Source organism: Ranitomeya imitator, chromosome 3 (genome assembly GCF_032444005.1).
Source record: "Ranitomeya imitator isolate aRanImi1 chromosome 3, aRanImi1.pri, whole genome shotgun sequence".
Lineage (NCBI taxonomy): Eukaryota > Metazoa > Chordata > Amphibia > Anura > Dendrobatidae > Ranitomeya > Ranitomeya imitator.
In genome coordinates, this window is record NC_091284.1 from 243,444,507 (window position 1) to 243,460,878 (window position 16,372).

General features: G+C 44.9%; 1 protein-coding gene across 1 annotated transcript; it reads left to right on the top strand.

Annotated features, from left to right (window-relative positions):
• Positions 1-252: 252 nt before the first annotated feature.
• Positions 253-14,251, top strand: LOC138671599 (olfactory receptor class A-like protein 1). Its single transcript, XM_069759774.1, has 2 exons — positions 253-717; positions 13,292-14,251. Exons 1-2 carry the CDS (start codon positions 253-255, stop codon positions 14,249-14,251), a joined length of 1,425 nt encoding a protein of 474 aa, XP_069615875.1.
• Positions 14,252-16,372: the final 2,121 nt, after the last annotated feature.

Consider the following 16,372-nt stretch of genomic DNA (forward strand, 5'->3'; position numbering starts at 1 on the left):
GCATAAATCCAAAACCCAGATCAATATTGGTGAGCAAAGTTAACCTTGGGTATGGTGCCCCGCCATGGCACCCTCTCCTTGCTGAAGCAGCTGAGCCAAGATCTCCTTTTCCCGCTGCTTCTTTTCCGCGATTACACCCGCAATCCAGGTGGACTGCTCAGACATAGGAAAAGGGACCTCCTCACCCTGATAGAAATGTGAGGTGACCAGCCCTGGCTCCGCGCCAGACGTAGGCCTAGCCTCCCATTTACTATGACCACTGAAGAGATCAAGAGGCTCAGTCGAGGAGGCAGGAGATTAGAGGATAGTCCGGTCGGTTGGGGTAGATGGCTGTGGCAAAGAACAGCCTTTCGGGGTCAAAGTCCGCAGTTGACTCAATGTGGTGGATCTCGGTGGTCCTGCCGTGCCCGTCCCGCGTATGACTTTCTGCAGACGCTGTTGGACTCTCCGGTTCCTGGTGACGAAGTTCCAGCTGGATCACCTCTTCTGGCTCAGGCTCCTCTGGGGCCGCTGCTGATTATGGTCCCCGCGGATGCTGTAACAATGGCTCCAGACAAAGAGGTTCTGGGTCCCAAAGCTACTCCGGTCATCGTGAACGTCTCAGCTCTGTGTCCCGTGGTTCCCACCGAGGGAGTTCCTGCTCCTCTGGGCATCGCAGCTCTGGTTCTCTCGAATGGTGTTCTGTCCCTAGCAGCCGCCATGGACCTTCTTCCACAGGTACGGTGTACACTTCGGCTGCATCATCTCTCTGTTGCCCTGTATGGGCCCGCTTCTCCTCCTGCCGCCACTTCCTTTCGATTTTGGCTACTCCCCTGCAATGGAGAGTGCAAGAGTGATGCATCGCTGCCAGCTCTGTGTCCCATAATGGTGCCGCATAGCTGCACCCAATGTCCTCTTCTGCGCCCCACCTGTTCCAGGGTAGGGTCGCTTCAGGCCCCTCCACCCATTTCCTAGCAAGCAGTTTTAAGGAAGAGAGGTGCTATCTGCCCCCGGCGCATCCTCTGGGGGCGGGACAAGGAACGTTGCCTGACAGGATTTCGTGCCATTACAGCGCTGTCACGACCATGAAGGGTTAAGTCACAGTGGTTGTCTTCTTCTTTGGCACCATACTCCGCCATCTTCATGGCCGCTATCTTGGTCTCCAATACAGTGTCAGTCACATCTGACATTTCAGTCACATTTAGGTTAATAGCATTTCCTTTCTTTGTGGTTTCCCCGCATCGCAAGGTAGCAGCATCCTGCGAGCTAAGCCAAGTGTGATACAGGGACAGGGCAGTAGTTGGGTCTAAGAGCATTTGCATTAGTGCACCCTGACCTCCCATCACATGCACACACTGTCCAAAGTTCTGCATACCTGTGGCTCCATCACCTGCACCATCAGGGCCCTCTGAATATTTCTGGAGGCTTCCTCGGTCCGGTTTGTCACAAAATGAGCCACAGTCCAAATTAACTTTCAAATAAACAACTTTACTGATCTTCGTACACAACACATCTATATTTGATCCAGCATCAGCATCAGTTTTCACATCAGGTAATTCTTACTCTTTCCGTGTCCTTCCCTCTGTGCGACTAAGCTCGCTTCTGGGACAGACCGTACCTTTCAGTTCTTCCACATCCTCCCTGTGCAGACTTACTTCATTAATACGATTAATCCCCAATTCCCACAGTTTTAAGCGTGCCCTAAAAACTCATTTGTTCAGATTGGCCTACCGCCTCAACGCATTAACCTAACTATCCCTGTGTGGCCCATTCAAAAAAAAAAACATAATTGGGTTCCTCGCATCATGTTCACATACATTTTATGCAGTTAATAGCCCTCTGTGTCTGTACTGCTACATACTTAGGCAGTTATCTGGTTCATGCAGCTTTACATGAACACCCGAGCCTTACACTATGGCTGGTCCGACTAACTAAAGCAATTGTTACCATCCACCTCTCGTGTCTCCCCTTTTCCTCATAGTTTGTAAGCTTGCGAGCAGGGCCCTCATTCCTCCTGGTATCTGTTTTGAACTGTGATTTCTGTTATGCTGTAATGTCTATTGTCTGTACAAGTCCCCTCTATAATTTGTAAAGCGCTGCGGCATATGTTGGTGCTATATAAATAAAATTATTATTATTATTTGGGGACTTCCTTGACCATTTTGCCCCAGTTCTGAGGGCATCAGCCAACGCAATAAGCTGTCACATGATGAGTGACCTCCCTGTACTGCTTAGTCTTCCCTAGCAACTGCAGTACCCACTAAAGCTGTGCTGCTAACATGGTTGCCGCTGCTTCCTCTAATGATCTCCTGGCCATCAATACTAGATGGCTGCGCATTCTTCTTATAAATGTTGTGTGGTATAGTGTTACCCCGGGCGAGCCAGCCCAGCCAACTCTATCAGAAAGTCTTTCCTGCCTAAGGCTGGTTTCACATTTGCGTTTTTTGCCGCTGCGTTTTAGCGCAAAAAACACATGCTTTTTTTTTCTATACTTAACATTAAAAACGCATGTGTTTTTTTGCATGCATTTTGCCGCGTTTTGACGGCGCATGCGTCATTTCTATGCTTGCGTTTTGTTGCGGAAATGCAACATGTAGTAATTTCTAGAGGCCTTTTTTTGCTGCAAAAAAACGCATGTGTTTTTTTGCGGCAAAAAAACGTATTGCTGTCTATGTAAACGCATGCGTTTTTAAGCACATGCGTTTGCTTGCGTTTTTAAACGCATGCGTTTCAATAGAAAAACACAAGAATACACACTGATAAGCCACCCCCTAACCCTAACCCTAACCCTAGGGATCCTAACCCTAACCCTAGGGATCCTAACCCTAACCCTAAGGATTAGGGTTAGGGTTAGGATCCCTAGGGTTAGGGTTAGGGTTAGGATCCCTAGGGTTAGGGTTAGGGTTAGGATCCCTAGGGTTAGGGTTAGGGTTAGGATCCCTAGGGTTAGGGTTAGGGTTAGGATCCCTAGGGTTAGCGTTAGGGTTAGGGTTAGGATCCCTAGGGTTAGCGTTAGGGTTAGGGTTAGGATCCCTAGGGTTAGGGTTAGGGTTAGGATCCCTAGGGTTAGGGTTAGGTTAGGGTTAGGATCCCTAGGGTTATGGTTAGGGTTAGGATCCCTAGGGTTACTAGGGATCCTAACCCTAACCCTAACCCTAGCTATTTCTGTTTATAGTGGGTTTTCTAGTTGATTTTGATGATTGGCAGCTGTCACACACTTCTCATCATGCGTTTAAAAAATGCAAACGCAGGAAAAAACGCATGTAAATGCGTCAAAACGCCAGGTTTTTTTGCCACATGCAAAAACGCATGCGTCTAAAAAACGCAGCGTTTGCACGCGTTTACATGCGTTTTTTCCACCCTCGTTTGCGGTTAAAACACTGCGTTTTTTAACGCAAATGTGAAACTAGCCTTATCCACCATGCCCCTCCTATGTTACCTAGTCACATATTTATTCCCTTGTTCCTACTACAATGTAATGATCTCTGTGCCCCCAGCTAGTGGCTAAATTTAGCACTGCGCTTTCCCTATAACATCTACTATATAATTGTCTAAGGGTCACTTCCGTCTTTCTTTCTTTCTTTCTTTCTTTCTTTCTTTCTTTCTTTCTTTCTTTCTTTCTTTCTTTCTTTCTTCCTTTCTTTCTTTCTTTCTTTCTTTCTGTCACAGTTATTTATTCGCTGATTGGTCTCGCCAGCTGCCTGTCATGGCTGCCGCGACCAACCAGCGACGGGCACAGTCCGGAAGAAAATGGCCGCTCCTTACTCCCCGCAGTCAGTGCCTGTTGCCCGCATACTCCCCTCCGGTCACCGCTAACACAGGGTTAATGCCAGCGGTAACGGACCGCGTTATGCCGCGGGTAATGCACTCTGTTACTGCCGCTATTAACCACGTGTGTCCCCAACTTTTTACTATTGACGCTGCCTATGCGGCATCAATAGTTAAAAATTGTCATGTTAAAAATAATAAAAAAAAAAAAAAACCTGCTATACTCACCCTCTGTAGTCGCTCGCGCCGGCCGCCATCTTCTGTTGCAGGTTCCGGTGGCAAAGATGGTATGGGAGAAGGACCTGCCATGACGTCACGGTCATGTGACCACGACGTCATCACAGGCCCTGTGCGCCTGCGCTAGAAAGACCTGTCATGACGTCACAGTCATGTGACCGTGACGTCATCACAGGTCCTGCACTCATACCAACCCTGGGACCGGAAGCTGCCGTGGACTACAACGGGCCCTCGGAAAGGTGAGTATATGTTTATTTTTTATTTTTAACCTGTGACAAACCTGACTGGGCAATATACTACGTAGCTGGGCAATATACTACGTGACTTGCCAATATCCTACGTGGCTCTGTGCTGTATACTACTTCGCTGTGCAATATACTACGTGGCTCTGTGCTGTATTCTACGTCACTGGGCAATATACTACGTAACTGGGCAATATACTACGTGACTGGGCAATATACTACGTGGCTCTGTGCTGTATACTACGTCCCTGGGCAATATACTATGTCACTGGGCAATATACTATGTAACTAGGCAATATACTATGTCACTGGGCAATATACTACATAACTGGGCAATATACTACGTGGCTCTGTGCTGTATACTACATCACTGGGCAATATACTATGTCACTGGGCAATATACTACGTGGCTGCGCAATATACCACGTCACTAGGCAATATACTACGTAACTGGGCAATATACTACGTGGCTGCGCAATATACTATGTCACCTATGTCACTAGGCAATATACTACGTAACTGGGCAATATACTACGTGGATGGGCAATATACTATGTCACTGGGCAATATACTATGTGGCTGGGCAATATACTACGTGGTTGGGTAATATACTATGTCACTGGGCAATATACTACGTGACTGAGCAATATACTACGTAGCTGGGCAATATACTATGTGGCTGGGCAATATACTATGTGGCTGGGCAATATGCTACATGGCTGGGCAATATACTACATGACTGGGCAATATACTACGTGACTGGGCAATATACTACGTCACTGGGCAATATACTACACAGCTGGGCAATATACTACGTGTCTGGGCAATATACTATGTGTCTGGGCGATATAGTTCGTGGCTGGACAATATACTACATGGCTGGGCAATATACTACGTAACTGGGCAATATACTACGTGACTGGGCAATATACTATGTAGCTGGGCAATGTACTACGTGACTGTGCAATATACTAAGTGGCTGGGCAATATACTATGTGGCTGGGCAATATACTACGTGGCTGGGCAATATACTACGTGGCTGGGCAATATACTATGTGGCTGGGCAATATACTACGTGACTGGGCAATATACTACGCGGCTGGGCAATATACTTTGTGACTGGGCAATATACTGCGTGACTGGGCAATATACTACGTGGACATGCATATTCTAGAATACCTGATGCGTTAGAATCGGGCCACCATCTAGTCATATACATAAAGGTAATATGTATACACAGCAGCACTTGTAATGGCATAGTAAACACAACAATATACAAACAGTTACCCGGGAAGTGTTTAACCCCTTAGTGACAGAGCCAATTTGGTACTTAATGACCGAGCCAATTTTTGCAATTCTGACCACTGTCACTTTATGAGGTTATAACTCTGGAACGCTTCAACGGATCCCGCTGATTCTGAGATTGTTTTTTCGTGACATATTGTACTTCATGTTAGTGGTAACATTTCTTCGATATTACTTGCGATTATTTATGAAAAAAATGGAAATATGACGAAAATTTTTAAAATTTTGAAATTTTCAAAGTTTGTATTTTTATGCCCTTAAATCAGAGAGATATGTCATGAAAAATAGTTAATAAATAACATTTCCCACATGTCTACTTTACATCAGCACAATTTTGGAAACAACATTTTTTTTTGTTAGGGAGTTATAAGGGTTAAAAGTTGACCAGCAATTTCTCATTTTTACAACACCATTTTTTTTTTAGGGACCACATCACATTTGAAGTCATTTTGAGGGGTCTATATGATAGAAAATAATGAAGTGTGACAACATTCTAAAAACTACACCCCTCAAGGTTCTCAAAACCACATTCAAGAAGTTTATTAACCCTTTACGTGCTTCACAGGAACTGAAACAATGTGGAAGGAAAAAATGAACATTTAACTTTTTTTTTGCAAACATCTTAATTCAGAACCATTTTTTTTTATTTTCACAAGTGTAAAAACAGAAATGTAACCATACATTTTGTTATGCAATTTCTCGTGAATACGCCAATACCCCATATGTGGGGGTAAACCACTATTTGGGCGCACCGCAGAACTTAGAAGTGAAGGAGCGCCGTTTGACTTTTTCAATGCAGAATTGGCTGGAATTGAGATTGGACGCCATGTCACGTTTAGAGAGCCCCTGATGTGCCTAAACAGTGGAAACTCCCCACAAGTGACACCATTTTGGAAACTAGACCCCTTAAGGAACTTATCTAGATGTGTGGTGAGCACTTTGAACCCCCAAGTGCTTCACAGAAGTTTATAACGTAGAGCCGTGAAAATAAAAAAATCGCTTTTGTTTACACAAAAATGATCTTTTCGCCCACAAATTCTTATTTTCACAAGGGTAACAGGAGAAATTAGACCACAAAAGTTGTTGTGCGATTTCTCCTGAGTACGTAGATACCCAAAATGTGGGGGTAAACCACTGTTAGGGCGCACCGCAGAGCTTGGAAGAGAAGGAGTGCCGTTTTACTTTTTCAATGTAGAATTGGCAGGAATTGAGATTGGACGCCATGTCGCGTTTGGAGAGCCCCTGATGTGCCTAAACAGTAGAAATTCCCCACAAGTGACCCCATTTTGGAAACTAGACCCCCCATGGAACTTATCTAGATGTGTGGTGAGAACTTTGAATGCCCAAGTGCTTCACAGAAGTTTATAATGCAGAGTCGTGAAAATAAAAAATATTTTTTTTTTCCACAAAAAAGATATTTTAGCCCCCAAGTTTTTATTTTCACAAGGGTAACAAGAGAAATTGGACCCCAAAAGTTGTTGTCCAATTTGTCCTGAGTATGCTGGTACCCCATATGTAGGGGTAAACCACTGTTTGGGCGCACGGCAGAGCTCGGAAGGAAGGAGCGCCGTATTGGAATGCAGACTTTGATAGAATGGTCTGCGGGCATTATGTTGCGTTTGCAGAGCCCCTGATGTACCTAACCAGTAGAAACCCTCCACAAGTGACCCCATTTTGGAAACTAGACCCCTCAAGGAACTTATCTAGATGTGAGGTGAGAACTTTGAATGCCCAAGTGCTTTACAGAAGTTTAGAATGCAGAGTCGTGAAAATAAAAAATATTTTTTTTTCCACAAAAAAGATATTGTAGCCCCCAAGTTTTTATTTTCACAAGGGTAACAGGAGAAATTGGACTGCAATAGTTGTTGTCCAATTTATCCCGAGTACGCTGATGCGCCATATGTGGGGGTAAACCACTGATTGGGCGCACGGCAGAGCTCGGAAGGGAAGGAGCGCCTTTTTGGAATGCAGACTTTGATAGAATGGTCTGTGGGCATTATGTTGCGATTGCAGAGCCCCTGATGTACCTAAACTGTAGTAACCCCCAACAAGTGACCCCATTTTGGAAACTAGACCCCCCAAGGAACTTATCTAGATGTGTGGTGAGTACTTTGAATGCCCAAGTGCTTCACAGAAGTTTAGAATGCAGCGTCATAAAAAAAAATATATATATATTTTTCCACAAAAAGGATTTTGTAGCCCCCCAGTTTTTATTTTCACAAGGGTAACAAGAGAAATTGGACCCCAGAAGTTGTTGTCCAATTTATCCCGAGTATGCTGATGCCCCATATGTGGGGGTAACCCACTGTTTGGGCGCACGGCAGAGCTCAGAAAGGAGGGAGCACCATTTGACTTTTTGAGCGCAAAATTGGCTGTCGTGTTTTGAGACCACCTGATGTACCTAAACAGTGGAAACCCCCCAATTCTAGCTCCAACCCTAACCCCAACACACCCCTAACCCTAATCCCAACCTGATCCATAATCCTAATCACTAACCCTAACCATAATCACAACCCTTACCCCAAAACAACCCTAATGTCAACCCTAACCATAACCCTAATCAAAACCCTTAAATCCAACACACCCCTAATCTCAACCCTAACCTCAAACCTAACCATAATCCCAATACACCCCTAATCACAACCCTAACCTTAACCCTAATCCCAAACCTAACCTTAATCCCAAGCGTAACCCTAATGCCAACCCTAACCCTAATACCAACCCTAATCCAAACCCTAACCCTAATCCCAACTCTAACCCTAACTTTAGCCCCAACCCTAGCCCTAACTTTAGCCCCAACCCTAACCCTAGCCCTAAGGCTACTTTCACACTTGCGTTGTTTGGCATCCGTCGCAATCCGTCGTTTTGGACAAGAAACGGATCCTGCAAATGTGCCCGCAGGATGCGTTTTTTGCCCATAGACTTGTATTGCCGACGGATCGTGACAGATGGCCACACGTCGCGTCCGTCGTGCACTGGATCAGTGTTTTGGCGAACCGTCAGCACAAAAAAAGGTCAATGTAACATTCTTTTGTACGTCGCATCCGCCATTTCTGACCGCGCATGCGTGGCCGTAACTCTGCCCCCTCCTCCCCAGGACATAGATTGGGCAGCGGATGCATTGAAAAACTTCATCCGCTGCCCACGTTGTGCACAATTTTCACAACGTGCGTCGGTATGTCGGGCCGATGCTTTGCGACGGCCCCGTACCGACGTAAGTGTGAAAGAAGCCTAACTCTAAATTTAGCCCCAACCCTAACCCTAAATTTAGCCCTAACCCTAACCCTAATCCTAGCCCTAACCCTACCCCTAACCCTAGCCCTAACCCTACCCCTAGCCCTAACCCTACCCCTAGCCCTAACCCTACCCCTAGCCCTAACCCTAACCCTAACCCTACCCCTAACCCTACCCCTAACCCTAGCCCTAACCCTAACCCTAACCCTACCCCTAACCCTACCCCTAACCCTAGCCCTAGCCCTAACCCTAACCCTACCCCTAACCCTACCCCTAACCCTACCCCTAACCCTACCCCTAACCCTAGCCCTAACCCTAGCCCTAACCCTAACCCTAACCCTAATTTTAGCCCCAACTGCAATTCTCCAGCCGGCCGGCAGATGGAGACAGATGGCGGGCGCACTGCGCATGCGCCCGCCATTTTCTTACCGGAGGAAGAAGCCGGCGGCCAGGAGGAGCAGCAGGAGGACCCAGGGACACAGGTGAGTATGGCAGGGTCCCCGAATCCCCCTATTTCTCTGTCCTCTGATGTGCGATCACATCAGAGGACAGAGAATTACACTGTGACTTTTTTTTTTTTTTTCGGTCGCCGGTAAACAGTTAATTACCGGCGATCGCAAAACAGGGGTCGCTAAAACCGACCCCGATCATGCTCTTTGGGGTCTCGGCTACCCCCGGCAGCCGAGACCCCAAAGATTCTCGCGGGGCCGGCCGGCGGGCGCACTGCGCATGCGCCCACCATTTTGAAGATGGCGGCGCCCACCCGGAGACACGAGGAGCATCGGGGGAGATAGGTGAGTATTGGGGGGCCACCTGGGACCCCTTTTCTCTGTCCTCCGATGTGCGATCACATCGGAGGACAGAGAAATTAAAAAGAGATTGCTTTTTTTTTTTTGCGATCGCTGGTAAACGGTTAATTACCGGCGATCGCAATTGCGGGGTGGGTTAAAACCCCCCCGAATCATGTTCTGTGGGGTCTCGGCTACCCTCGGCAGCCGAGACCCTGGAGAAAATCCGACTCTGGGGGGCGCTATTTACTTTTTCCACAGCTGTGGTTTAAGTACCCTTAGCGGCCGCCGTTAAAAGGCGTATCGGCGGTCGCTAAGGGGTTAAAAGGGTGGGTGCATACACCAGTTTCTGCCATCCCTTACACTAACACTAACCCTAACTTTATCCTAACGCTAAACCCTAACTTTAGACTAAACCCTAACCCTAACTTTATCCTAACACTAACCATAACTTTAGCACTAATGCTAACCTGCCTTATTTGTTTTTTTTTTCTTTTTTACTTTATAGCAAGATCGCTGACTGGCAGCAGCACTTGCAACACTGTTTTGCCTCTAATGTCTCACTGACAGGAGATCAAAGTCGAAACAGCGATTCTATGAGGCAGATCGCCTGGGAAAGTATGTTGCTACAACAAACTTTCCCAGTGATTTGTCTCATTGGCTGGTGTGATGCTGACATCATCAGGACCTGAACCAATCAGGTCTCGATGAGGTCAGGGGTCACAGACAGCGTTGTGCACCAGAATCCCCTCGTTATAAGTTACGTGAGGGTCCCGATCAGCACAAAACCTCTCTTGAAGTAATTCATCAATGGCAACCATAAAAAGTCTGAGCACAATAGCACAGGCAAGAATTAGGCACTGCTTGCTGATGCCATTATACTTGCAGCGCCCTAGGGTCCTGGTCATTGCAGTAAGGTCATTTCCCTCTAGGGGGGAGTGATATTACATTTGAAGGCAATAAAGGAGATCTCTTTGCCAGGTATCACAAACATGCAACACACTTCACACTTCAGCTCACCAGGGGGAGCTATGCTCCTATTTATTAGGGCACTCTTTACAATTCAGTAAAACTGGTGGTCTGGATAGGAAGTTAGTCAGTTCCGGTCAGGCAGACAGAGAGGAAGGAGGAACATCTAGTAGTTGCTGACAGGGTTGGTCCCTGACAGGGGTGGGAGCCTGTCAGAGGCCTAGATGGAAGGTCATAGAGCTGCGCCTGCCCCACGTGTGGCAGCACCCTAAGAAAGAGACACGATCAGCTAATTGTATTGTAGCGGGTGAGAAAAGAAGTCTTAGCAAATGGAGAGGAAACCAGAAGGCGTTCTGCCCTACACAGGCTGCCTCCTTCTGAGGCGCAGGATCTGGTAGCCAGAACACCGAGGGAGCAACAGTCTTTAAACCTTGCTCCAGAGACCAAACCAGAAAGTATAGGACCTGGTATATGAGAAAGTCTAGGACCTGGTATACAAGAGATGCCCTAATTACCCCTCCACAGAGAGAGAGAAATTTAGTCTAAGAAGAGGTTTCACAGGTACCCATTCAGATGAAGATGCTTATTCTCAGCGAGGAAAGGAAAGTTTAGGACCTGGTATACGAGAGATGCCCTAATGTGGCTACTAGGTACACATGAATTGGCCAATTTATGCGCTAAACGCTCTCATTTTTTCATATTTCTAGTGCAGTAATGCAGTTCAATTTTCATGTTTCATGTTTGCATGTTTTAGCGCCGCAGTGTGCTGCCTTATTTATTTGACTGTATATGAGTTGGTGACTCTAGGTTCAGCACCTGTTCACACTTAGTCTATGTTTGAATGTGACGGTCAGTTTTTTGAAATTTATATTCATTAGCCTTCTGACTGAGCACTCTGCCTCTTAGCCACAGGATTTTTAATCGCAGCAAGTCCATTACCCCTCCACAGAGAGAGAGAAATTTAGTCTAAGAAGAGGTTTCACAGGTACCCATTCAGATGAAGACGTTTATTCTCAGCGAGGAAAGGAAAGTCTAGGATGTGGTATATGAGAGATGCCCTAATGTGGCTACCAGGTACACATGAATTGGCCAATTTATGCGCTAAACGCTCTCATTTTTTCATATTTCTAGTGCAGTAATGCAGTTCAATTTTCATGTTTCATGTTTGCATGTTTTAGCGCCGCAGTGTGCTGCCTTATTTATTTGATTGCTCCTGAGACCGGCAGGACAGCTAATTCCAAGTTACTGATCCGCCCTATACCCAGTAGGCACGGTGACAAATTGTGGGGGCCGGGGTGTGCTAGAGTTCCTGTAAAAAGCCTCAGGCCACCAGTCATACGGGTTTGTTCCTATCCACCTGAGGGACAGAGAGAGACATAACATCTAGAATATCTGCAACAGTTATGAGGACCTTACCGAGAAGATCAGCAGGAAGGTACAACAACACCCAGGCGCTAGAGGAAGGCTACTGAATTCCACCTGGATAAGGGGACTCTGGATTTGCCTTCAAACCGGCCAAACTCTGCCTGCCCTGTGATCTGGTGCTCTGGACTGTGGATGCTGAAGCCTTCAGTAAAAAGGTAAAGAGACTGCATCCTTGTGTCCTCGTTCTTCAATGCGCCTCACACCATCCACCATCTACACACAGGGAAGCCCTGGGGACACACTTCACTTGTGGGAAGGTATACCATCTAGCTACCATAAAATCACCCCAGTGGACCCCTAAGCAGCGTCAGTCACCCTGACCGAATACCACAGGTGGCGTCACGAACATTTCTCCTTTAAAGACCTTTCCCTTTTACAACGGACCTCCCGAGGGCCACAGACCGGGTCAGCCACCGTGACATCTCCCTTGATAACTGAAGAATCTGGTACTGAGTACCCCACAGCCCACGGGGGCGCTCCATATTCTTAATCACATCTATTTTCATCTGCATTGCTTTCTAACATCGCAGCACCTCATCCAATGCAGGTTGTAGTAATTTGTTAAAATAGGATGACTGATTTTCGTAAGGGTTCCTATAACTGTGGCATAATCTGCTTTTGTGGGACTTCCTATACACCTTTGCTCAGTACTTGGAAAGCATTCCAAGAAATGGGCTGACCACCTGTTGGTATAAGTGCAATGTATAGTTGCACATTCACACTGTGGACTTTAGCAGACAAACCCTAGGATAAAAACGATGAGCAAATACCGTGCAGTAATTAAGTAGGTAACAACACAGTAATAGAACATGTAAATAACATAGGGTACTTGGTTGATACTATTTTGAGAAAAAAAGTGTAAAAGACATCCCACCGCGACTAGGCGTACCCAATCACAATGGTCCTATCTCTAGCATTTCACGTCTCTATGTGTCAGCATGGTTCAATAGAGGAGGGCAGAGCAGGACCCAGGCCTGACTGCTTTGCACCTGCCCATGAAAAGCTACATAGACCAGACCCACAGTACAAAAAGTGTGAGCCACACCACTATATATAGAGTACAATGAACTAAAGCAAAATCAAGGAAATGGGCCGAAAGACCTGTTGGTATGAGTGCAAATTCACACTGTGTTCATTAACAGACAAAACCTAGGATCACAGGAATGGGAAATTACCCTGTAGTAAGTAATTAATTAGGTAAGTAAATAGCAAATGTTTATGTTAATGTGAAAAGACAAAAAGAACAATTCACTCATTAGAATAATGAGTGTATTTAGAAAAAATAACCATAGAAACCAACGTTTGTTAGCAATGTTAAACATGACTTATCTTTTTAAATTACAGATGTTGGAAATTTACCTTGTCCTTAAGGCCTTTGGCTTTTTCCTGATGATAGTGATTGGAATTCCGGGAAATCTCTTTATACTCTTAAAGTTTACCTTCATCAGAATAAACGAGAAGAAACTTTTAGCAACAAACACAATTCTCATGGCATTCGTTGTAATGAATCTCCTTATAGTAATATCTCGGATCATCCCCCAGTTCCTTCATGCTTTAGGCATAAAAAACCTAATGGATGACACAAGATGCCAGATTTTCCTATATACATACCGAGTGAGCAGGGCCATGTCTATCTGCATCACCAGCCTCCTCAGCTGCCATCAATGTATCCTTATAGCCCCATCGGCCAAACACTGGATATATTTCAAGCAGAAAATGACACACAATGTTCTCACAATTATTATAATTATTTTGTACTGCAATCTAGTTATACATTACTCTGCTATTAAGAATGCACAGTCTAACTACAATGCTACAACCTCTATTTACTCATTACACTTAATTTATTGTGATATGGACTATCAGACTTATTATGCCTATTATATTAATGGAGTAATATTTGTATTTAGAGATTTTCTGTTTGTAGGGTTGATGGCAATAGCAAGCAGTTACATTGTGTACCGATTAATTCATCATGAAAGATCAATCAAAGGGATTCGCAGCTCAGACAGAGGCCAAGGGAGGACTGCAGAATACAAAGCTTCCAGAGCTGTCATCGTATTGGTTATTATGTATGTAGCACTTTTTGGATTTGAAAATGTCATGTGGATCTATACTATGACATTGACCAACGTGACAGCCAGCATGAGCGAAGCCAGGATAGTTTTAGCTTGCTCCTATTCAGCCTTGAGTCCTATTGTAATTATCTGTAGCAATCCTAAACTCAAGCAGTGTAGCAAATCTTTTCAGATGAGAAATTTGCTATCATGGAAGAAACAAAATATTGGGCAAAGGAATAATTAAATGATGTGTAAGCAAATATTTATTACAAGAGGGCCTACATTCTATTCTTATGATTATAGCAATTTTACATAGGAAAAGGGTTATGACTGACGGACCTCTTATTAACAACTTCACTCTGCAGAATTGGGTCTGATTTCAAAGCTGTGTCCTCTAGCAGTCATGTGACACAAACAGTGAAGGCTGCCATTCTGATTGGTTGCAAAGGTCATATGGTCTTATTAGAGTGGTTGCCATTTTTAAGACCTTATACTTCATTTGCACTCTTTTATCTAATTAAGTTATGTTACCTTTTATTAAGCGTTTAAATGTATAGCTTTTTTGACATGTCACCTAAACTGTTATTTTTCTTAGTATAATTCAAAGAATATTATTTTTTGAGAATTTTTCTACAGTGCCTACAAGTAGTATTCAACCCCCTGCAGATTTAGCAGGTTTACACATTTGGAATTAACTTGGCATTGTGACATTTGGACTGTAGATCAGCCTGGAAGTGTGAAATGCACTGCAGCAAAAAAAGAATGTTATTTCTTTGTTTATTTTTTTTTTAAATTGTGAAAAGTCTTTTCAGAGGCTCATGTATTATTCAACCCCTCAACCCACCAGAATTCTGTTTGGTTCCCCTAAAGTATTAAGAAGTAGTTCAGGCACAAAGAACAATGAGCTTCACATGTTTGGATTAATTATCTCTTTTTCCAGCCTTTTCTGACTATTTAAGACCCTCCCCAAACTTGTGAACAGCACTCATACATGGTCAACATGGGAAAGACAAAGGAGCATTCCAAGGCCATAAGAGACAAGATCGTGGAGGGTCACAAGGCTGGCAAGGGGTACAAAACCCTTTCCAAGGAGTTGGGCCTACCTGTCTCCTCTGTTGGGAGCATCATCCGGAAGTGGAAGGCTTATGGAATTACTGTTAGCCTTCCACGGCCTGGACAGCCTTTGAAAGTTTCCTCCCATGCCGAGGCCAGGCTTGTCCGAAGAGACAAGGCTAACCCAAGGACAACAAGGAAGGAGCTCCGGGAAGATCTCATGGCAGTGGGGACATTGGTTTCAGTCAATACCATAAGTAACGTACTCCACCGCAATGGTCTCCGTTCCAGACGAGCCCGTAAAGTACCTTTACTTTCAAAGCGTCATGTCAAGGCTCGTCTACAGTTTGCTCATGATCACTTGGAGGACTCTGAGACTGACTGGTTCAAGGTTCTCTGGTCTGATGAGACCAAGATCGAGATCTTTGGTGCGAACCACACACGTGACGTTTGGAGACTGGATGGCACTGCATACGACCCCAAGAATACCATCCCTACAGTCAAGCATGGTGGTGGCAGCATCATGCTGTGGGGCTGTTTCTCAGCCAAGGGGCCTGGCCATCTGGTCCGCATCCATGGGATGATGGATAGCACGGCCTACCTGGAGATTTTGGCCAAGAACCTCCGCTCCTCCATCAAGGATCTTAAGATGGGTCGTCATTTCATCTTCCAACAAGACAACGACCCAAAGCACACAGCCAAGAAAACCAAGGCCTGGTTCAAGAGGCAAAAAATCAAGGTGTTGCAGTGGCCTAGTCAGTCTCCTGACCTTAACCCAATTGAAAACTTGTGGAAGGAGCTCAAGATTAAAGTCCACATGAGACACCCAAAGAACCTAGATAACTGCATGGAGGAGTGGGCCAAGATAACTCCAGAGACCTGTGCTGGCCTGATCAGGTCTTATAAAAGACGATTATTAGCTGTAATTGCAAACAAAGGTTATTCCACAAAATATTAAACCTAGGGGTTGAATAATAATTGACCCACACTTTTATGTTTAAAATTTATAAAAATTTTACTGAGCAACAAAACTTTTTGGTTTGTAAGATTTTTGCATCTGTTAATAAATCCTGCTCTTGTTTGAAGTTTGAAGGCTCTAACTTATTTGCATCTTATTAAACCTGCTAAATCTGCAGGGGGCTGAATACTACTTGTAGGCACTGTATATAAAGGCTATATTTACATGCAAAATATGTTGTTATGCAACAAATAATTGAATTATGTCTGGAGCCATGCTTGTGCATGATAGCTAAAATAGTAGTTTCAGTATTTAATGTTTCTTCTTTGCATTTGCATAATAAGAATTTAGTTT

Coding starts and splice junctions, on each gene's coding strand:
- LOC138671599 (XM_069759774.1), top strand. CDS start 253: ATGACCACTGAAGAGATCAAGAGGCTCAGTCGAGGAGGCAGGAGATTA. Junction 718..13,291: donor CCATGGACCTTCTTCCACAG/GTACGGTGTACA, acceptor TTTAAATTACAG/ATGTTGGAAATTTACCTTGT.